The following is a 24,018-nucleotide window of genomic DNA, read 5'->3' as shown; positions in this document are numbered from 1 at the left end:
TTTACTGAACAGTATTCCCAGTATTCCAGATACTACACAGGTTTAAACATGTAACAAGATATAACATGTAGTAACACTTTACTGAACAGTATTCCCAGTATTCCAGATACTACACAGGTTTAAACATGTAACAAGATATAACATGTAGTAACACTTTACTGAACAGTATTCCCAGTATTCCAGATACTACACAGGTTTAAACATGTAACAAGATATAACATGTAGTAACACTTTACTAAACATTATTCCCAGTCTTCCAGATACTAGACAGGTTTAAACATGTAACAAGACATTTTGTCTATACCAATACATATATCCTTCATTTTGCCAGATGGCTTATTAAAAGAGTTTTCAACATTAAGCCACAATACAATAAACAAGGTCAGGGATTTATATTTTTTGGATATGATATATGAATATGAATTTCTGAGGGAGATTCGAATATTGGACTCAATTAATTCGAATATTGGGCTCAATTATGTACCGAAGACTGGACGTACATGGCTGTACAATAAAGTAGAAAGGATGATTTCTTTCGATTCAGTTGTATTTTGTATTACCAATATGATTAAAAATGCAGAAATATGTAGAAATACTGTTTTTGGCAGTTAAAACTTTTAGAAATGAAATCTTTTATTTCAACAGAAACGATACAAAAAAATGATTAAAATTAGAGTTTCAAATCTCCATGTATCTCCTGATCCTGATATTTAGGTTCTAAACTCTCTCTGTATCTCCTGATCCTAATGTTTAGGTTCTAAACTCTACCTGTATCTCCTGATCCTGATATTTAGGCTCTAAACTCTACCTGTATCTCCTGATCCTGATATTTAGGCTCTAAACTCTCTCTGTATCTCCTGATCCTGATATTTAGGTTCTAAACTCTCTCTGTATCTCCTGATCCTGATATTTAGGTTCTAAACTCCCTATGTATCTCCTGATCCTGATTTTTAGATTCTAAACTCTACCTGTATCTCCTGATCCTGATATTTAGGTTCTAAACTCTACCTGTATCTCCTGATTAAACTTTGGCAACACTGTACTGTGCACACTACAATGTTCATCTAAACGTATCTCCTGAGTCTAATGTTTAGGTTTTAAATTTCTCCGGTAATCATCTTCCCAGTCTTCAGGAGGATTTATTTCTCTCTGCAGGGTTGAATAATCTTCAGGTACACAAACAAACAGACAAATCGTGCAATATGTCCAGGTACAGAAAACAAACAGACACCCAAACTAACCTTGCAATATGTATGTCAAAGTACAATAAACAATAACATGGAAACATTCTTTGCAAATCCTGCAATATATACTGGTACAACAAATATACAAACATTCACAACAAACCCCGCAATATATACAAGTACAACAAACATGCAAACATTCTCGGCAAACCTCGCTATATATCCAGGTGCAACAAACATACAAACATTCTCGGCAAACCTTGTAATATATACTGGTACAACAAACATACAAACATGCACGAAAACCTTGCAATATACATAAAACATAAAAGCATTAACGTCAAGCCTTGCAATTTAATTAAATACAGGTACAACAAACATACAAATATTCATGGCAAACCTTGCAATATAATTATAAAAAGGTGCAAAAAATACATAAACAACAAAATCAATTTAAACTGGTCTACCCATTGATTTACAAGTCTGCGTTAATAGTTTTTTGTATAAATAAAGTATTAGAAAAAATTGTTTTATTATACTGTTATTTTTTCTTTTTCAGAATAGATTAAACTAGACTACTAATAATCAATCTGTAATTATCTATTATATATTCCTCTTGATTCCTTTTTTCAGGAACTGTTTCTGTCTCATTCTCACCTGGAAACAATAGATAGGTGAGTCAGTCATATTAAGATTTTGTGTTGCTATTCAATGCTTTTTTGTTTGCCAATATATTTGAAGTATAAAGTATAAAACGTTTTTACCAAATTTTGATTAGAGATCTAATTACGTGGATACAGACAGAATGAACTTCGTTGTTGTTAGTTTTACGTGGATACAGACAGGATGTAAAATTCGTTGTTGTTTGTTTTACGTGGATACAGACAGGATGTAAAATTCGTTGTTGTTAGTTTTACGTGGATACAGACAGGATGTAAAATTCGTTGTTGTTAGTTTTACGTGGATACAGACAAAACCTCTGTAGAGTAAAAAAAGTTGATGTTAGTTCCACATTTATTGAAAATATATTTCGGTCTGTTTAATCCCTGTATCTTTTTTATCCTGGTTGTTTAAACCTTTATTTTTTTAACTTAGAGTAATTGATCAAGCAGAATTCAGAGTTACAAATATGAAGAGTCTANGGGTCAGTTCTTTTCTTTTTCTATTTTATTTTTTTTTAATGAAAATATCGTGGGAATATTCAAACGAATTTAAATGTCAAATATGTTGATCCTTTCATTTGAAAACTTATCCTCAATTCTAACTCTATCATGATTGACCCTTCTTTCTTCTCTTGTAATTTTAACTCACTCATAATGAGAATGAGCAAGAACTTATCAATTTTGTGGAAACATGAAAAAAATACGATTATTTTTGGTAATTTGCATATATCTCAACTCAGAGTAAGGAATGCAAATAAACAGTTTTGGGATTTCTCAAACTTATTAGATTTTTGTGTATCCATTTAAAGATCCAAAAACCTTAAAAGTTTCTAGAAACAAACCCAGTTATTAATTACAAATCCATTTCTAGTAACATGTTTAAAAATCTGCTTGGACCGTATAATAGTAAAATAACTTAATAAGATCACCTAAGCAAAAAGAGGTTGTTGAGATTAAACCATACTGTACGGGCAGCCGTAGTACATTTGAATTTCTGAGCCGGGTCAACCTTTCCGGTCCCAGCTTGTACTGTATCGCCTGGACGTTGTGTAAATAAAGCAGGCACTCGATAGGACTAGCCGGTGCAACAAGGTTGACGCAGTCAGACTTTAGTTTGAATTTACTTTTACTAAAGGGTCAGGTGTGCGTGACTGTTATCAAACAAAATGTTAATTTTAAACCAGTATATTGCACCTTTTTAAATATTGCTGAAAGGGACTGTTTTGATTTCAATTGATATTCAATTTAAATAAAGAGGGGAAAGTCTGATTTACAACGGTACCCTTGAAACTTTCATCTCGTCAAAATGTTAAAGACACGTCGTTTTTTAGCTTGCAAAGATTTTGATTCTGATAACAATAACGTGAATATTTAATTAACATTTTATCAGACAAAACTTTCAAGGTTGCCGTTGTAAATCGGACATGTCACTCTATCAATGGAGAACCAGTTTAAACTACATGTACACTGTACACTGTAAGTCCCTTGATAGTGCTTCTTTCTAGTAACCTAAGCTATTTATAAATTTTGTTAAGTTTATTTGCTGTTTGATTAAGCTAAAAGCATGCTCTTGTGTAGCGTCTCCAGCAATAAACTACAAAATAATATTTAAATATATCTTTTCTCTTACTCACCAATTTTACAGCTTTAAAACAGATCATTAGTCGAAATTCAATCCCGATTATTTTTTCAATACGATTCGTTTTAAGTGTTCTATTTTAAGAGAAAAATATACAAGGTGCCCAACGAATTATGACAGGATGGTAAATAGTTTTGAATGAATGTTATTTTGTACTCAAATATATTTTACTTTGAACTTTAATGTTTTATTTTTGATTATTCTTTTTGGTATCAAAAAACTGAATGAATTATGGAATAAGACATTTTAAAGTATTCATCAATTGTCATGTTTCGTGGGACACTCTGTATATTAAAATTGTGCAATCTAAAAAAACACCGCTTCATCATTATAATCCGCAATAATAAAATCATGAAAGATTGAAAAAATGAAAGGTACGTAAGTAAGTAAGTAATTATTTATTTATAAAAGGATGAATTTAAGACTTGAAAGAATAGTGTCTGAAAAATGTTCAAGACTTTTTATTACATTTAGGATTTACTGCAACTGTCATCATCTCATAATTTTCTTTCTGAAACCACAAAGTGTATTCTTATAAAACTGTCTTATTGGAATAAAACCTTCTTCAACATTCAGTTTTTCAGATATTAAAAGATTTATGATTCAATTATAACATATAATTCATTGTGGGTAACCCTTTTATATAAACATTAAACCTCTCAATAAAAAAAACACACAAATACACATTTCATATATTTTTTTCTGATTCATATATCTCTGCAACCTGGTGGTGTAAACCTTTTATCTATTCGATCTAGCAGAATTTTTAGTTTGAAACATCAAAGGTCTACGATGACAAAAGACTACATGGATATTAAGTTCAGTTTAGAAAATTAGAATTTGCTGTTTGTAATTACTAATTAGTTTCTTTATAAGAAAAGTTTCATTATATGTAAAGCAGAACATTATTTTGATAGAAAAATACCTTCCAAAGTAAGAAGGGGAGACTATTTATCTTTATTTATCTTTGCAAAGTATGTTTAAATTAATTAGTTAACTTTTCTCTCTGCGTGGAATTAAATTAACATGGCTTTTCTACCATACAGTATACACGCATGGATTGAAAAACATGACAGAAAAGGAATCCGGGGATAGAGGTGCAGAGAAAAGAATGAATACAGATAAAAAAGAAAAAATTTGCTCACTTCCAAGTTCTGCGGAGCTGATTTTAGTCTTAAAGGGAGTGGCTGACTCGTTATGGTAGTTAAACTGAAAGTACACATGGTATTAAAGAAAAAATAAAAACAACAAAATAATTTATAGAAAGCTGTTTGTTACGTTTTTTGTCCGGGTCATTATGTAGTATTTACATCAAAAATACCAACTAACAGACAAACAAAATGAGATATTTGTTTAACAATAGTCAGCATACTTTTTTTTATAAAATAAATAAACTTAACATATGTTATCTATCTATCATTTCAAATACCATTTTGTGTTTTTCGTACGTGGTTTTTTTTTTGAAGTTTTGGAGGGTGGCATTTTTTATTCTCTCACTTCGATTTTTTTAGAACCTTGTACATATAAAGGTTAGCAGTATTTTTAGAACCTTGTACATATAAAGGTTAGTACGTCATTACTATTTACAGGTACCATACCCACTTCTTGTACATGTACATGTCCGACCTATAGTGACAGTTAGTATTGTACAGTGTACTGTACAAATTCTACAGTTTAGCTGAGGCGTGCGTTATAGGATCGGAAAGAATCACAATGAACCAATCCTTCCTTCCTCACCTTAATCAAGAAATGACAGAACTGTGGATGATTATGAAAAGGAGCGTATAGCAAGTCTAGACTAGAACCTAGAAACAAGTTTGTGAGGATGAAAAAGTTTATAAAAGAGAGAGGAAGTGAAAAAGCAGAAAAAAGTTTATGAATGAGAGAGAAGCATCTAAAAGTTTTATTTGCATAAGATAAAAAGAATGGTTTCTTAAAAAAAGTTAATCTCTATTTAAAACCAAAATTAATCTCAGGCCCAAGAAATCATTTTTTTTAAATTTTTGTTGACTGATTTAGACTTGTGAATTTACCAGAGCATTTTTCATAATAGAACATCATCTGTAAACCACCAAAGCGTAAACAATTGCCGAACAGTAATTCAGAAACCTTAAATGATTTGAAAATTATTACTAGAACTTTCATATCTAAATACTGTTTCGTCCAGTGGTCCCCAGAATATTCTGGAAAAAAATGGGATGCAGTTTGAAATCATTATAAATTATGATCAATACACTGTTTTAACATTACAGCTTGATAAATTCAATTTATCAAAAAATTATATCTTTGAAAAGGAAATGAGTTTTTGCGACAAAGTTAAAATTTTCAAATCGTTATATCTTTTTAACCCATAGAAGTAGACCTTTGATTTTTCAAACTGCAAATTTTGTTAGAGCAAAATTTAAAATGTCAAAGATTTCACTATCATGTATGAAAGATATAGAGATTAGAAAATTTTAGTTTGTGGCAAAAACTCGGTATTTTTGCAGCTTTATTTTACCATATCAAAAAATCTAGAGCACAAAGATAACACTCTCTCTTATCTGCAGTGGACGAGAGCAGCCTGTAGATTGTATGCCTACACAATTCTTTGATATAAAATCTTCATTAAATATTGTAGATTCAAGTTTTATGGCTGGATATGTCCAGACTTTTTCAAATCTTTAGATTAGCGGAACGGACGGCCACAACTGATAGCTGAACTTTCAGTTCGTGAACGGTTTTCCCAGTTCGTTTATCAAGTTTTTTTCTAGTTAACGATTTGGACTTTTTTTTCCTGCCGTCTCTGTCAACGAGGTTTTAGTTCATTAACGGGACTCAGCAAGAGTAATGAATCTGATCTCGGAAAGGTTTTAATTGGTTTAAATTCAAAAATAAATGCTTCTATATTATTTTAGGTTAGATACTAGGCTAAAAAAAACAGACGACCACATTCTTAAACATTTATGATATCAGTTTGTTTTTAATGTTACTTTCGTTTGTTTCCATTAACAGAATTTTCGTTCGTTGATGAACTGAAAAATCAATTGGGGTTCGTTTGTTAACGGAATATACCGCTAGAGTTCAAAAACTACCGTTTGACGAAAGGTTTGCTAGTCCTAGATTGAACTGCAGCAGATATATTAAACTATACAATAGAATTCCTGCAGTGAAGACTGCAAGGATTAATGTAAACAAACCACGGGGTTAAATTTTTACATAGTTTTCATTCTAGAATTAGGAAACTTTTACATAGTTTTCATGCTAGAATTAGGAAAACTTTTACATAGTTTTCATGCTAGAATTAGGAAAACTTTTACATAGTTTTCATGCTAGAATTAGGAAAACTTTTACATAGTTTTCATTCTAGAATTAGGAAACTTTTACATAGTTTTCATTCTAGAATTAGGAAAACTTTTACATAGTTTTCATTCTAGAATTAGGAAACTTTTACATAGTTTTCATTCTAGAATTAGGAAAACTTTAAATAAGATTGATTCAGCTTACGATGGTTTATGTATCACACATAATAACATTTTTTTTTACAATTACACTATTAACATAAAGCAAATAAAAATTGGAATCTTTAATATCTTAATGATTTTCACAAGAAAAAATGAAATGGTTTGAAATATCTAAGTTTTACTATACTGGGTTGAAAAGATACAGGAATTAGAAAATCATAGTTTGTGGCAAAGAGTCTATTTCTATATGCATTAGTGAGATATGGAAATTTATGCCACGTTGATAACAGTTAAACCCATGAGCTTGTGTCAAAAATTGAAAATTGAACAATTAAATTTTATTCTTAGTTTCATCATGTTCCAAGTTTAAATCAAATTCAGGTTTAATTGAATTATAATCGTTTACGTCTTTAGACTAATCATGTATATTGACGAGACAAATCCCTAATCTAAAAAATAAAATCATCCTACCTACGGTCCATGCTTGAGACTAATTATGTATCGTGAAAATCATCCTACCTACGATCCATGGTTGAGACTAATTATGTATCGTGAAAATCATCCTACCTACGATCCATGGTTGAGACTGGCGTGAATAGATCAGAATTCCTTGGTTTTCAAGCAGTTGAAGATCTTTTCATCTTTTATACTACAAGAATAAAAGGAATCAGTAAAAGACCGTCAAAATATCAAAATATGAAAATAATCGTTTCACAACGAACTAACTAAAAAATACTAAAATCTTCATAATCATATTCATAAAAGCTGAACAAAACAATACAAAACACTATCTTCAATGAAATCCCATCATATAAACTAGATCAAAAAAGTCACCCTTTACCCTAAATCACTCCTGTACATGAATCTCAGATAGGATCAAACCAACTTCAATCTTTAACCATATTTTCACTGAGCACAAAAGAGAGCTTATAACCAAAAATAATATATTTGATTCAATAAATTCTCTCCGACTCAAATCCGATCCATGCCGGTATCTGTAAACCAGTTCGAATCCTCTGATACAATCTGATGATCCTAGACTTATTCCTGGGCTGAATCAGGAGACGTCTATCTAATCATCCGACCTAAATAAAAGGCCACATTAATATTTAAAAATGGAAAAAAAAACTTTAAATACTTTAACAAATTATTTTTTTTAGATTTTCTCTCCGTGGTTTGAGTAATCTTGTTCGATTGGACTTAAGTTATAATCTGATAGGTTGGATTCCTAGCCCAGCCTTTATATATACCCCTCAACTCAGGTACTACTGGAATATACTTATTATATGAATTTCAAAGTTTTTATGGTCGTTTGACCAGCTACTGCATGCTAGCAAATACATATAATATTTATATAGATTTTCAAGGAGAAACCGGAACATTCGTTATAATCCTGGTAAACAATAAACAATATACGAAAACACATATATAATTACATTTCAAATTACCATACAATAACCCAATACAATAATACTTACATATCTTACCTAATATTGATTCATCTTCTATCTAACCCCTTCTGTCTGGGTCATCTCTATCCTAGATCTTAAATATCAATATTAACCCCACCATCCCAATCCTAGATCTTAAACATCCATATTTACCCCCACCATCTCTATCCTAGATCTTAAATATCAATATTAACCCCACCACCCCTATCCTAGACCTTAAATATCCATATTAGCCCCACCATCTCTATCCTAGATCTTAAATATCCATATTAGCCCCACCATCTCTATCCTAGATCCAATATATCCGCCTGAACCCTACCATCTATATACCCTATATCCTATATTTCCACTTGAACCCTATATATACCCTATATCCTATATATCCACCTGAACTTTACTATTTATACCCTAGATCCTATATATCCACCTGAACCCTACCATCTATACCCTAGATCCCATATATCCACCTGAACCATACCATCTATATACCCTATATCCCATATATCCACTTGAACCCTATTTATACCCTAGATCCTATATATCCACCTGAACACCATTTATACCCTAGATCCTATATATCCACCTGAACCCTACCATCTATACCCTAGATCCTATATATCCACCTGAACCCTACCATCTATATACCCTATATCCCATATATCCACATGAACCCTATCTATACCCTAGATCCTATATATCCACCTGAACACCATTTATACCCTAGATCCTATATATCCACCTGAACCCTATCATCTATACCCTAGATCCCATATATCCTCCTAAACCCTAAACCATCTCTACCCTAATGTAACATATCCACCTAAGCCCTACCATCTCTATCCTAGATCCGATATGTCCACCTAAACCCTACCATCTCTATCCTAGATTCCCTATATCCACCTAAACCCTACCATCTCTATCCTAGATTCCCTATATCCACCCTACCCCCCCCTTCTTACTCTTTAATGCATATCTATTAGTCGTGTGCAGGAATCCACCCATGGAAAGAAAAACTTAGGAAAAGTTTGAGAACTTGATGAAACTTGATTTTAAAATAAAAATGTAAAAAATATTCAAATATGGATAAATGAATCTTGTCCGCACTCTTTTAACCAAATATACTGTTTTACATTTGTTAAGAAAAGTGGAAATCATCAAAAATAATTTCAACACTGCGAAGCATATAACTGATGCATTGTAGCAATATCACCACTGTGCATCAGACATTTTTTCTCAGTATATATATTTATATTTTTATTTATATAACCAATACCATGAATGCACCCGAGCACTTAAACGATTTATTAAACACCAAAAATTAATATTTGAACATGATTTCGTGCTTTTGGAAATTTTTTTGAAGATGGTTAACTCTATGCAAGTTGACGTACAAATGAACGTAACTTTTTAATTTTCATTCTGGCGAGAAAATTTATTACAATTTTGCATCTTATTTCTTTCAGTCCACAGCTCGAAAAACATGCTTTTTACCTGTGAAACCTTTAAATTCAGGGCTACAAAAAAATGTTAATATTAAGAAAGAAGGCACCGCAGCACTCTGAAGAACCCTGTCCCATTAGTTGGTGAAAAGCATCAGCAAATATGTATTAGCTAATGTAACTAAAAGAACTAAAGTGGATTGAGAAGCAACAATTATATTTATATTATCTGATACTCAGAACATTTATCAAATGTTGACATGTTAATCTTTTCAGATGACATCTTGTATTAGGGTTGGAGAGTAGACATTGTCGTAAAAATCACAAACAATTCTATTTCATTCCACAACATATTATATACGGTCCCTTCAAATGCATCCAATTCCTTTTAATCCATTTAAAGACCCATACGTCTTTAGTCCCATTGAATTTCCCCAAATCCTTTAAAACCCAAAATCCCGTTTCAGATCCCCCCAATCTTATAAAAACAATCCAATCCCTCTAAAGACCTCCAAACCCTTTAAAGATGTTCACTCCCTTTTCTTACCATAGCTGACTTTACAGACTCCCTTTCCTTTCAAGACAATTCCCTCCAATATTGTTATATTTTTTCTTCCAGGTTTTCTTGGACATAATCTATCCTTAAACCTTCTCACTCCTCTAATCTACTCCTTCCCATTCCATCATCCTTATTCCCCCCCCTTTCTTCAAACCCCCTCTTATTCCTCCCCAATCTTCATGCTCCCTCCTCCCCCTCCCCCCTCCTGGAATATTTCTTTATTGGTGCTCAAGTTGGCATAACCCTTGATACACTCACACCAAGCATTAATCATACTCGACTCCTAGTCTCTTCTCTTCTATCTTCCATCTATCTCTCTTTTTCTCTATTCTATCCATCTATCTTTTCTCTATAGTATCTATCTATCTATATATCTAATACTGGACTCTTAGTCTCTTCTCTTTTATCTTCTATCTATCTATATTTTCTCTATTATATTTATCTATATATATATATTCAATACTAGACTCCTAGTCTCTTCTCTTCTATCTTCTATCTATCTATATTTTCTCTATTTTATCTATCTATTTATATATCCAATACTGGACTCCTAGTCTCTTCTCTTCTATCTTCTATCCATCTATCTTTTCTCTATTCTATCTATTCATCTATAAATCCGATACTGAACTCCTAGTCTCCTCTCTTCTACTTTTTTTCTATCTTTCTTTTTCTCTATTATATCTATCTTTATATCCAATACAGGGCCCCTACTCCTAGTATTTTCTCTTCTATCTTCTATCTATCTATCCTTTCTCTATTCTATCTATCTTTTTATCCAATACTGGACACTTAGTCTTTTCTCTTCCTTCTTCTATCTATCTATGCTTTCTCTATTCTATCTATTTTTATTTTCTGTTCTATCAATCTATTCTCTAATATCTTCTATCTAACTTTCTATTTCTTCACTTTCGAAATTAAACTTTACCACAACTAAAAAATATAAAAACTTCCAAAGAAAAACGTGTACTGCATGCAGTTTCTGGGAGAATGTAAACAAGCTTACCTGTGTTAACATTCCCCCCATAAACTGCTGTAGATAAACTTTATTTTATGGAAGTTCCTGTTATATTCCTGGCCATCAACTATTTTTTCCATAAACTGCTGAAGATAAACTTTATTTTATGGGAGTTCCTGTTATATTCCTGACCATCAACTATTCCTCCCATAAACTACTGTAGATAAACTTTATTTTATGGGAGTTCCTGTTATATTCCTGACCATCAACTATTTTTTCCATAAACTACTGTAGATAAACTTTATTTTATGGGAGTTCCTGTTATATTCCTGGCCATTAACTTTTCTTTTCATAAACTGCTGTAGATAAACTTGTTCGTAAATTTTTACAAAAGAATCGATTCTTTGTCACAAACTCTGATTTTCTAAATATGAATCAAACAGAATTCATATTTTGAAATATCTCAGGTATACAACATTGGGTTGCAAAGATATGTTTTTATAAACATTTAAACTTAATGGGGCAACTTTTATCTTGAATTCTGCCCGTTTCTAAACCTTCACAGAGGTCACATGATATCCCACATAATATATTTTACCGGATCAGTTTAGTCGTTGTGACATAGGACACAAACCACTCTAGTATGCCGACTCCATTAGCGCCTGATCCAATCAGGGTTCAGCCATGTGTTTGTTGTCTATTCTGAACCAATAGAAATTGCATGGCGGTAACATCTATCTTTACTATATAATGAAGTAAATTTATTTCAGAGAACTATTTATCGCTCACAATCCAATATCATCAGTAGAAGATTATGAGTTTCAAAGGTAATCTTATAATTGTAATTCGAATATAGATTTATTTACACTAATTACATAGTTTAGAGTTGGTTAGATTAGATCTAATATCTTCAATAAAGTTTAGGAGAGTTGGTTATATTAGACCTAATATCTTTAATATAGTTTAGGAGAGTTGGTTAGATTAGACCTAATATCTGCAATATGGTTTAGAAGAGTTGGTTATATTAGACCTAATATCTTTAACATAGTTTAGGAGAGTTGGTTAGATTAGATCTAATATCTTCAATATAGTTTAGGAGAGTTGGTTAGATTAGATCTAATATCTGCAATATAGTTTAGGTTAGATTAGATCTAATATCTGCAATATAGTTTAGGAGAGTTGGTTTGATTAGACCTAATATCTTCAATATAGTTTAGGAGAGTTGGTTAGATTAGATCTAATATCTGCAATATAGTTTAGGAGGGTTGGTTAGATTAGATCTAATATCTTCAATATAGTTTAGGAGAGTTGGTTAGATTAGATCTAATATCTTTAATATAGTTTAGGAGGGTTGGTTAGATTAGATCTAATATCTTCAATATAGTTTAGGAGAGTTGGTTAGATTAGATTTGACTGGATGCAGTATCTCTTATATTTCTCTAAGAGCCTTCTCTCCCCTACACAGACTTGAGAAACTACTTCTCAGGTATAACTATAAGATATGACAAGAAAAGGATTATAATTGTAATTTCCAATGACCCTCCATTGATGGAGTGGCATGTCTGATTCACATCGTTCAACGGTTTTGTTTTTAAAAACTATTTTGTTCTGAGGGTTATATCTGGCTAATTTCTTGATTCAGAAACAATGGAGAAATTAACAGAATCAAATCTTGTAAGCTAAAAAAAGGATTTTTTCTTTTACAAAACTGATTAGAATAAGGTTTCACCTTAAATTGAGCAAGTATAATTCTAGAATGAAAAAATAAAGTGAATGATAACGCAGATTTAACGTGGAATTCTAATCTGTTTATCAATTCAAAATGTTGATTTTAAAACAGTTATCGTGTAAATACTTTGGAATACAATGTTTAAGTTTTAATCTATGAATTCAGTCCTCAGACAAAACCTAACAATTTATATGAAAAAAAAGAATATGATTTAGTTTGAGTTAAGATCGTTAGTGTTTTTATTTACCATTTTATTAATAATATTGTTTTGGTTTTAAATTTGTAGATGATGGATAAGAGTCTAAAACTAAAGAATGCGCGAATTTTAAGTTCGTGGTTAAAAGTTCTGTAAAATAATGAATAGCTACTTAAATATTAAACTTTCTCAATTTTAAATTGGAATTTCCCGGGAAAAATCTGAACCAATCAGAGAAAAGGATTTACGGAGAATATTACATAACCATCGCTAATCAGCTGTTCTTACGTAACCGAAAACAAAACATACAACCGTTTTTTGGGTTTACATCCAAAAATTAATTTATCTAAAACGTGAAATTTCTTTAACAAGGTTTTCACTTTTAAATATATCGTAAAGTTGAATGACGCTTTCTCAGCTGCAGCTGAATGATGATTGAATAATAGACAAATAGGGAAAATGCAGGATTTCAAGATAATTTAAACCTCTGTTTAAATTTTAACTCGTCGATTTCGGCGAGTTAACTATTTAACCACAGGGTTAAATATTTAACCTCATGGTTAAAGTTCAGGTTTAAATTAAGTCAGAAGTGGCATTTAACCATGAACTTAAAATTTAAGTCAAAACTTTTCGTTCTTTAGTTTTAGACTCTGGTTTATATTTGTTTTCAAGCTAGGAAAACTGTATTAAAACACACATTATTTAGCTCAAACAAGCTCAGAACTTTGTCTTCCGTTGTTCTGCTTCCTTTATTTCATCTTCAGGTAGTAAATAAAATGTAAAAAAGAAATCTCTAATTTTTTAATCCTGATATCTTTTCAACCTGTTGTCGTAGACCTCAAACCGTGATTTTTTAAAGATCAAATAGTTTGCATAAACTAAAGTTTAAATCATCGGTGTCCGAATTTAATAAATTTAAGCCACGTCTCAAATCACCCAAAAACCGGTTCTAATTGAGTGTCGGCTTAAATCTTGAAGAAATTAATACAATTTTAAGTGGAACCAACCATGTTTGAGCCGTAGTTTAAATTTAAGCCGCCGCTCAAATTCTTTAAATTCGGCCTCTCAGAGATGGAATTTAAAGAATTTAAGCCGCGGTTTAAATCCGCCAAAATCCGCCAAAACCCGGTTTAAATTTAGCGCCGGCTTAAATCTTGAAACATTTGATACAATTTTAAGTGGAACCAACCATATCTAAACCGCGGCTTAAATTTAAACCGCCGCTCAAATTCTTTAAATTCGGCCTCAGGTTGCATAGCTATAAAGATGTGAAAATTTTAGTTTGTGGCAAAAATTGAATTCCTTTATCTGGTAAAATTCAGGTTTTTGAAAAAATATCTTGCGACTCTTTTTAGACCCCCCTTTTTTCTCAAAATATGCTCCATCTTTGGCTTTTAAATCAACTGTACCCCCCCCCCCTTGTATTCTTTGATCCTAAGAAGTATCTTCCTTGTCCAACCTTCCCCCAATACCTATACTTGGAAGAACTGATTTGGCTCAAATACCCTCTACATATATCTCAGATAAACATTTTCAGTTAGTTTCTCATCCTTCTACCCTTCCTGCCTTCCTTCCTTCCTTCCTTCATTCCTTCCTATCTACCAATCTACCATTATATAGACTAAATTTAACCTAATACTTAAAAGTACAGACTATTTTTTTGAATTGACTAAAGAAACTATAATGTAAATACTTTTTCAGTCAACTATCGCTGTAAATTATCAGCTCTGTCCATTTAATAACAACTCTTTATATATGTATATATAAATATAGACCCTTGAGTTGGATCGGAATCCCTGGATCTGTGACTGTTCCTTGAGACCCACTGTACAGGTGATAACTCTAGTTTTATAATCCCTTGAACATAGACTAATTGATTCAGAGTAATCCGTAGTTGAAATATTTAAGGTCTAAGACATTATCGAATAAAATTGTCGTATACCACCCCTTTTTTTATATCCGCTTTATATTAATTTCATTTCAGTCTCCCAGCTTTAGATTAGATTTTAATTAATGAAAAAATGATTTGAATAATTAATTTCTCATGAGGAATTCTGACGATTTAACGCAAACTTTGAAAGATTTTAACCAAAGCTAGAATTCATTATGGAACAAAGGAGCTCCACAATCCCTGAAGTTTAATACTTAAAAACTTCATTTTTTTGTGACATTCTGTTTAACCTTTTTGTAATCTTAATTTATTTTTCCTTTTAATACTTTTTTATCATTTTAGGTTTAAAAAGTTCACACGTTCTGTTGATATACTATATATTGTACTCGGCGTTGCCCGTAGAATGAAAAAATATAATTTTTAAAAAATCATTTAAACAACATTTTTTCGATTTAAAAAATTAAGAACTTTTTTTAGCCTGTGTTACCCCAGAGTACCTATTGGTTTCCTAAAAAATAAACCAATAATTGGTCCAACCGTTTGGCTAGCTATAGCTGACATTTTTATATATTTATATATATACAGGGTGTCTCTAAAAAAGTGTTTTTAGATTTTTTAGCCTACTAAATATCTTGATGTGTTCTGAAAAGTGCTTCTAGTAAGCACAATACCCATAAATGGGGGTTCATTGATTAAACATTTTTCTCTAAAGTACCCGTTTAACCTTCAGAAGTGGACCTAATATTCAAAAATGTGCTAGGTCTCCTATTCAAACATATAATTTTTTTACGCTTATACGTCAGAATAGAATTGAGGATTTTAAAACTAAAAGAAGAAAAAAGGTTTAAAATTTGTTCGAAAATCTTTTGGAAATGAACTAACTACATTTAGAGTACATTTTGACGACTGAGACTGAATTTTAGAGTAAAATGTACGTTTCAACGACGAACCCCCCCCCCCTAAACAGCGTAAAAACGCTTATATAAAACCAAGACAAGATTTTATTTTATCCCAATTATTGTTTTTTACATAAATAGTCGCAATGTCTCGTGCAAAAAGGAAGATTTTAATTGTATAAAAGGTAGTTAAGAGAATGCATTAAAAAACTTTATTTCCGCATCTTCCCCCCCCCCCTCACATAATGTCCAATATTATGAATATTGAATATCGAAATATGCTAACAAGCCCTACTGCACCACCAGTTATGTTTACTAATATTTATTTGTTTATCGTTTATAAACCAGGACATTCCACCTAGTTTAAAGGGACTCTCTATTTAAAAAGTTAAATATGCAATGCTCTTCAAAACCCAATAATTAACGAAAATGTTGATGAATAATCCAGTATAGTACGTGACACGTGTAGATCAGGGCTTTACAGAGTTTAAAACTTGTTTTTGTGAATAAATTCAAAACAATCTGTTTATGACGTTGACGTCATATTTATTTTTATTTTTGTTAAAAAAAATATTCCGCGCATCACATTTTCCAAAAAAACGTATTTCCAACCTTATTCCTATTTTACTCTAAATTATTATTTTTGTTTTCAACATATTAATAATGATTGGGCAGTGTGTGTGCACATTAATACAAAACAAATTATATACCCTTTGCATAACAACAAAAGTACATGAATACGCAATCTGGTGTTTCTTGAATTATAATCATTTCTGATTTATGCACAAAAAAACGTAAAAAAAATAAGATTATGCAAAAAACAAAAACAATAGCATGCTTTGAATAGAATCATTCTAAAATGTTTTGTAATGTAAAATGTCATTTATGAGGTTACAGATTAGTTGCAAAAAAAACGTTGAACGAATGTAAAAATTAGAAATTATTTCCGCATGTTATATTTAGTTTAACATTTATTCATATTTGTGTATAAAGTTGATCATAAAGGAAGGCACATTGAATATATAAAAATTAAATTATACCTTGCCCTTGCCCTTGCATAATGCTAAAAACAGAATATTTAAGAATAAGAGTTATATTAATTTAAATAATAAGATCCTGCAAGGACCCAGTTTTGCCTAAAAGACCTAAACAATTTTTATAAACCGAGATAGAAAATTCTCGGCCGTGGAACTAATTCGAGTTACGGAATCAAAATTTGAGGCAAATCGGTCCANGTAATATTGGGTTCTTGAAGTAAATCGGTCCATCTCAATCTCATATTATAATTCTAGTGGGTTCTTGAGGCAAATCGGTCCATCTCAATCTCATATTATAATTTTTGTTTTCTAGTGGGTTCTTGAGAACAATATTCCTCTCTCTATCCCTCCAATATGTACAGGTAAATATATCCCTCCAATATGTACAGGTAAATATATCCCTCCAATATGTACAGGTAAATATATCCCTCCAATATGTACAGGTAAATATAATTGAATCCTTTTCTCCGGTTTATTTGCAGGATGTTTTATAAGACTGTTAGATACTGTAAATCCCAGACTACTGGAGGCAAAGGAAGTTGCTTTAAAGGGAGTGACATCTTCCAAGCTTATCATTCTCCAGTGCTGTGGATTTCAGTGCTATTTTTTATCAGTACAAAAAAAATCAGATAAAGAAATTGAGTTTTTGCCACAAACTCCGATGTTCTAATCCTAATATCTTTGCCATCCAATGTCGTAGACCTTATGTATTTCAAACTATAAATTCTGTTAGATCAAATAATCTAAGTTTGAAATGTCTAAGGTTTTCGTCATCAGGTTGGACAGATATAGGGATTAGAAAATTCGAGTTTGTTGCAAAGACTCAACTCCTTTCATACCAATTTTTTATCTTGCATTTATTTACATATAATCGATCATTTAATGAGTGAGCAAAATTCATTGACAGCTTGAGAATAAAAGAAGAAAGCTTCAGAAATCTTTTTGCTTCCTTGACCTTCAGGGGCGTAATTCACGGAATGATTTTCAAACGCGACATTTTACGAATTATTTTTTTTGTATCAAAAAGTCTAAGATATCCGTTGAAATCTAAAAATCCCTTTTTTCATGCTGTATTCTATTCATTTTGTTATTCCACTTTATTTGGTTATTCTTTATAATTAAGAAGCAAAGAGCCGTAATACAAAAAAAAATCGAAAAACTCTGAAAAAGTGCCTATTTTTATTTTTCGATAATTTTAAATTTTTTAAATATTCAGGTCCAGAATCCGTCAGATATAAGAGCTGGGACGTCCTAGGTTTAGAAGGTATCCTATAAATAAGCTTTTAAAAGTTAAACGTAAAAAAATGCAAGAATTAAATTTGTGTTATTTTTGTTTTGCAAACTTCAACTATACTGTTTACTTTTATCAATCTAAATTGACTCTTTAGAAAACTCAAAGTAAACTAAACTAAACTTCTAAACAGATGAAATATAGAATATGAATTAGAAAATGTGTTCTTTAAAATCCTCAAAAGTTATTTATTATTTGAAACAAGTTTGTTAAAAAATCAGTTTTATTTAAAGATCGTTATTATGATAGTAATGGAACTTACTAAGTTTTTGACACAAAATCAAATTTTCTAATTTTATATCTTTACAGCCTAAAAGTGTAAATCTTTGATTTTTCAAACTTAGATAATTTAAAATAACAGAATTTAAAGTATGAAATGTCAAAGATCTACGGGATTAGGTTTCAAAGATACAGCGATTGATATATATAACTGTGTTGCAAAAACTTTGTTATTCTCATACAAAGGTTTCAGAGCATATGCTTCCTCAATTTGATGGAAGAAAATGGCAAATGTATAAATTTTGCACCATGCGCCGCAAATCACACTTTTTTTACTCACCCTGTTTAAAATTAAAATTATACCTCTTGCCCTTGTCCTTGCATAATGCCTATCTAAAAACAGAATATTTAAGAATAAGAGTAATATTAATTTAAATAATAAGATCCTGCAGGGACCCAGATTTGCCTAAAAGACCTAAACAAATTTTATAAACCGAGATAGAAAATTCTCGGCCGTGGAGCTAATTCGAGTTACTTAATCAAAATTTGCTTCCTCAATTTGATGGAAGAAAATGGCAAATGTTTAAATAGTTCTGAAAGTGTGTGTTTATGTCTGAAGATAAAATCTGAATCCTTACAACAGTCAGTACGTTTCTGTTTTTAAAAGATTTCCATTTTCGAAGATCAAAGCAATGTGAAAGAAATGTCATAGGTATAACAGATGGGATTTTTTTATACAAAGAGCAGTATCTGAGTTCACAAAGTACATATAACTAATGTTATTAAGATAAACAACTGTAAAAAGAACCCGGCGGCCCTTTGAAATATCAATATCCAATTGAACCCTCCCGATTAAGATTGGCGACTCAAGAGATGGATATATTTGATTTAGCTGTAACTAGTTTACCCTTTTTTCTTATGCCTGTTTGCTGGTTTATTCTACCAATAAGCAGTAAAAAACGATTGAAACAATCCGACCCAAATTTTTTATAGACGTATATTTATATATTATAAATACTTTTTGCATTTCCATCAGGCTTAAAAGTACAAAAATCTAGTTTTAAAAAATGAATCTTTATTTAAAACTTAATCTTTTGATGAATGACCAAGAAAAAATACCGAATACTTACATTTTATCTTTTTATTTCAGAATTGAGCTGTCCTCCTGTATCTGAAATCAACGTAACTCAGAGGTTAGATTCTCTTCATCTTAAAGGGACAGTAAATCTAATTACAAGTGTGACCCTCTGTTGATAAATTGGCATGTCCGATTTACAACGGTTTACTTAAGATATAAATTAGATATTCATGTTTTTGCTTTTGAGTATGTTTTGCAGAGAAATACTGCAATTATAAGAAACTGGGCTTTCAGAATTCTATAAAAAGAAATCGTAGATGTCAGAATTTAATGAAAATCTAATTTTTTAGGAGACACATTTTTGAAATTTTAACCATCCATAAACATTCCGTGGGGTTAGTTGAGATGTTACACAAAATTTGGGCCCGATCGGTTCAGCCTTAAGACGTTTTTCTGGATACAAACGAACAGATAAACAGACAAGCACAGTATATACTATATAAAGATAAAGCATAACTATAAATTAATCACTTTCAAGGCCAAAAAATCATGTTTCCCTTCAGATTAAGGTTCCAAGGATATCGTTGTATATCGGAAATTCCCCTTTAAACATAGAGGGTCACTTGAAATTTCACTGACAGTGTTAATGAAGCAAACAATAATGAAGTTGGATTGGGACAGATTCATGTTATTAAACGCAGAAAAAGAATTTTCTATTTTGGACAAAAGAAAATTTCAAAAAAAAATTAAATTAAATAAAAGCATTAATATCGGTCAACTATTTGGAGAAGAATATTATTAGGCAAGCATTATTTTATTGTAAATGTAATATTTCATTGCAATTAAGCGTAGAATATCCCTTGTTGTTTGGTTGTCAATGTATAAATATAAAAATCTGAATGTTGGTCGGTTTCACGACGTCGCGTTCATTGCATATAACTTGAAGTATAAAAGTGCGACATTAGTTTGCAAAGATATAAGGATTAGAAAATCGGAAATGGGGGAGCAAGAACCCAGTTCTCTTCAATAGATTAGCAAAGATTAGGGAGAACAAGTTTTAACAAAAAAAGATCAATCCTACTATACTGATCTCCGGGTTCCTATGATCACTATTCTCTGTAGATCAAACCAATCTCCGGGTTCCAATGATCACTATTCTCTTTAGATCAAACCAATCTCCGGGTTCCAATGATCACTATTCTCTGTAGATCAAACCAATCTCCGGGTTCCAATGATCACTATTCTCTGTAGATCAAACCAATCTCCGGGTTCTAATAATCACTATTCTCTGTAGATCAAACCAATCTCCGGGTTCCAATGATCACTATTCTCTGTAGATCAAACCAATCTCCGGGTTCCAATGATCTCTGTAGATTATAACAAATCTCTAAGTTCCAATGATCTGTATAGATAAACTAATCTCTAAGTTCCAATGATCTCTGTAAATTATACCAATCTCTAAGTTCCAATGATTTCTGTAGATTATACAGATCTCAAGGTTTCTATGATCTCTGTTGATTATACAGATCTCAAGGTTCCAATGATCTCTGTAGAGTATACCAATCAAAGGTTTCAATGATCTCTAAGTCAAACCCAATTTCAAAAGTTTGAATCCATTTATTTTTTCCACGTAAAATCGACCCAGTTAACTCCTTCAAGAAAGCTAAAATATTTATTTTTTATACAAAAAATAGTAAACAAAGGAATTGAGTCTATGCCACAAATTCAGTTTTTGTAAAACCTATATCTTTGCAACCTTAAGATGTAAACCTTTAATATTTCAAACTTACATTATTTGACCAAATAGCATTCATAGTTTGAAATATTAAAGATCTGCGACATTGGGTTGCAACGATATTGAAATTAGAAAATCAGAGTTTGTGGCAAAAACTCAAATCCTTTTAAGCCAGATTTAAACTCGAGAATAGGAAAAACTGATTTTTTCTGTTATTTTTTACTCTGTACATATATTAATTTAAATATATCCTAAAATAAAAGGTTAACTTAAGGTGATAATTTTCTTGTTTAGCACAAGTCCAGCTACTGTAGGAGGGAATATAAGCCTGACCTGCAGCTATACTGGTGACCCTACACCCACCTTAGCCTGGGTACAGGAGCAAAGGTTAATCTTTACTTTACCTTTACTTATATATTGGTGACTCTACATCTACACCTAGCCTGGGTACAGGAGTACAGGTCAGCCTAAACCTTTACCTAAATACTGGCGACCCTACACGTAGCCTGGGTGCAGGAGTACAGGTCAGCCTTTACCTTTACCTAAAAACTGGCGACCCTAAAGCCTGGGTACAGGAGTACAGGTCAACCTATACCTTTGCCTGTATACTGGTGACCCTACACCTAGCCTGGGTGCAGGAGTACAGGTCAACCTATACCTTCACCTATATACGTAATAACCTTAAAAAGATGACACGTTTTTTATTTCTTAAATGTTATCAAAACATGCGTTGCTTAAATTTGTCCAGATAATTGTAAATGATATAAACACAAAGTTATTTTCTTTAGATATTTTGTAATTCATGAATTCATGAATAATTAAGATTTTTTAGATCTGTGACAGTCGGAGAGAGAATTTTGATTTCAACAGGAAACATTTTAGATGAAATCAATGTTATTTCAAATGCTAATATTTAGATACTAATTTGTATTAAAAGCCGTATTTTCTTGGGGGCATCCAAAAAGAAAAGATTATAAAGAAAAGTATTCTTGTTTTGAACAGTATGATTGAGATTGAGATTTGTTAAAACATTCACGTCCTTATTATAAAATATTAAAATGTTCTTATCTTTAGAAAACAAATGAATAAAATTAGGATTCATTTATTCATTTTAACATTTGAATAGAAAACGCAGACACTAGTACTTTTGAAGCTAAAAGCGTATTAGTTTTTTTGAGGGAAGGGGGGGGGGGTGGATAAAAACAGAAGGAAAAGAATTCTATTAATTAAAGAATTTATTTCTTTTCTTGAACTTAAAGTTTCTAATGGACCTTTGATTTTCAAAAATATGAAAACTGTCAGATCAAATAGTTAAAGTTCTAAATATTATAAATTTACACAATAAGGTTGCCAATATTTAGCGATTAAAAACATTAGTAAGAGTGAAGTTACGTATCCCATGAATTCGAAATAAGGTTGCTTGTTTAAGAAAACTCTAAAATGTTATTAGAAACAAACGGAAATACAGTGAGCAGTACATTGGATATGTACAAACTTACGGAAGGACAGGCGGGCAGGTACATGAATCCATCTAATACAAGTACATAATGTTTATACATCATTTTAAATTTCTGTAAAAAATTTAAATCAGCGGAATTAACTTCATAATGAAAAACAAATTTAGTTTTTTGTCGTTCGAAGTTTTAGTCTTAAAAAAATCAGTATTTTAATAAAACAATTTCGGGGGGGGGGGGGGCTAGGATTGTAATAATCTATTCACCTATTAGTCAAAGAGGGGCGAGATTTAAAGTGTATGTACTTTTTTGACATTCTTTTTAACCTAAACGAAGCAAAGAGTCTTCAAAAAAAAACAAAAAAAATTGAGCTGGGAATTTTTGTATTTAAAGTTGACAGGTTTAAATTATAAAATGTATGATATCCACATGTCAAATCACTTTATTTTCAGCATTTCTTTTACTATAGAAGGTGTACTATACTGCATAATTTTCTTAACTAGAGAAAATTCTTTGGCAAAATTGTATTAGCCGTTTCTAAAGATGTAAAGTGTTCCAAAACTAAAAATAATATTAAAATGGGTTCATTCCATTTAATAAAGATTAATGTTTGTACTGATTTTATTCTTCTTATATCCAGGTACACCTGTATAGCTAGAAACACTGGAGGCTCAGCAGTAACAGCATATAATGTTAAAGTTATTGATATTAAACGGTTCTATCAGATTATGAGGTAGTTCATTTTGTTTATCTTTACAGTTTGATCTGATCATGGAACAGCATCATTTTTTTATCTTTATATCATTATTAAGCTTTACAACATCCTTGATCTTTTTATCATTCTTGATCTTTAGCAAATTCTTGATCTTTATTTCATTCTAAATTTTTGTAACATTCTTAATATTTACATCATACTTTAATATTTATATTCTAAAGGATCTTTATATCAACATTGATCTTCAACTCAACATTGATCTTTACTCTTTACATTGACATTGATCTTCATATCAACATTGATTTTTACAATAACATTGATCTTCACATTTCCATTAATCTTTACATTAACATTTATCTTTACGCTGACATTGATCTTTGCATTAACATTGATCTTGACATTACCATTAATCTATACATTAAAGTTGATTTTCAAATTATTACAA

General features: G+C 31.1%; 1 protein-coding gene across 1 annotated transcript in view; it reads left to right on the top strand.

Annotated features, from left to right (window-relative positions):
• Nucleotides 1–6: 6 nt before the first annotated feature.
• Nucleotides 7–24,018, top strand: part of LOC111699705 (uncharacterized) — a 37,229-nt gene continuing 13,217 nt past the window's right edge. The window contains exons 1-15 of the mRNA XM_023470432.1: nt 7–40; nt 1,095–1,172; nt 1,818–1,858; nt 8,089–8,190; nt 12,103–12,159; nt 12,717–12,818; nt 13,964–14,021; nt 15,031–15,090; nt 17,395–17,443; nt 18,298–18,345; nt 19,742–19,784; nt 21,699–21,791; nt 22,237–22,274; nt 22,855–22,921; nt 23,499–23,591. Coding sequence (XP_023326200.1) covers nt 22,890–22,921; nt 23,499–23,591 — 125 coding nt within the window. The 5' untranslated portion in view covers nt 7–40; nt 1,095–1,172; nt 1,818–1,858; ... (9 more) ...; nt 22,237–22,274; nt 22,855–22,889. The remainder of the gene's footprint in view (nt 41–1,094; nt 1,173–1,817; nt 1,859–8,088; nt 8,191–12,102; nt 12,160–12,716; nt 12,819–13,963; nt 14,022–15,030; nt 15,091–17,394; nt 17,444–18,297; nt 18,346–19,741; nt 19,785–21,698; nt 21,792–22,236; nt 22,275–22,854; nt 22,922–23,498; nt 23,592–24,018) is intronic.

The sequence above is a fragment of the Eurytemora carolleeae genome, unplaced genomic scaffold (genome assembly GCF_000591075.1).
Source record: "Eurytemora carolleeae unplaced genomic scaffold, Eaff_2.0 scaffold324, whole genome shotgun sequence".
In the NCBI taxonomy this organism is placed as follows: Eukaryota; Metazoa; Arthropoda; class Copepoda; order Calanoida; family Temoridae; genus Eurytemora; species Eurytemora carolleeae.
The sequence above is the reverse complement of the archived record's forward strand: the minus strand, read 5'-3'. Positions and strand labels throughout refer to the sequence as shown.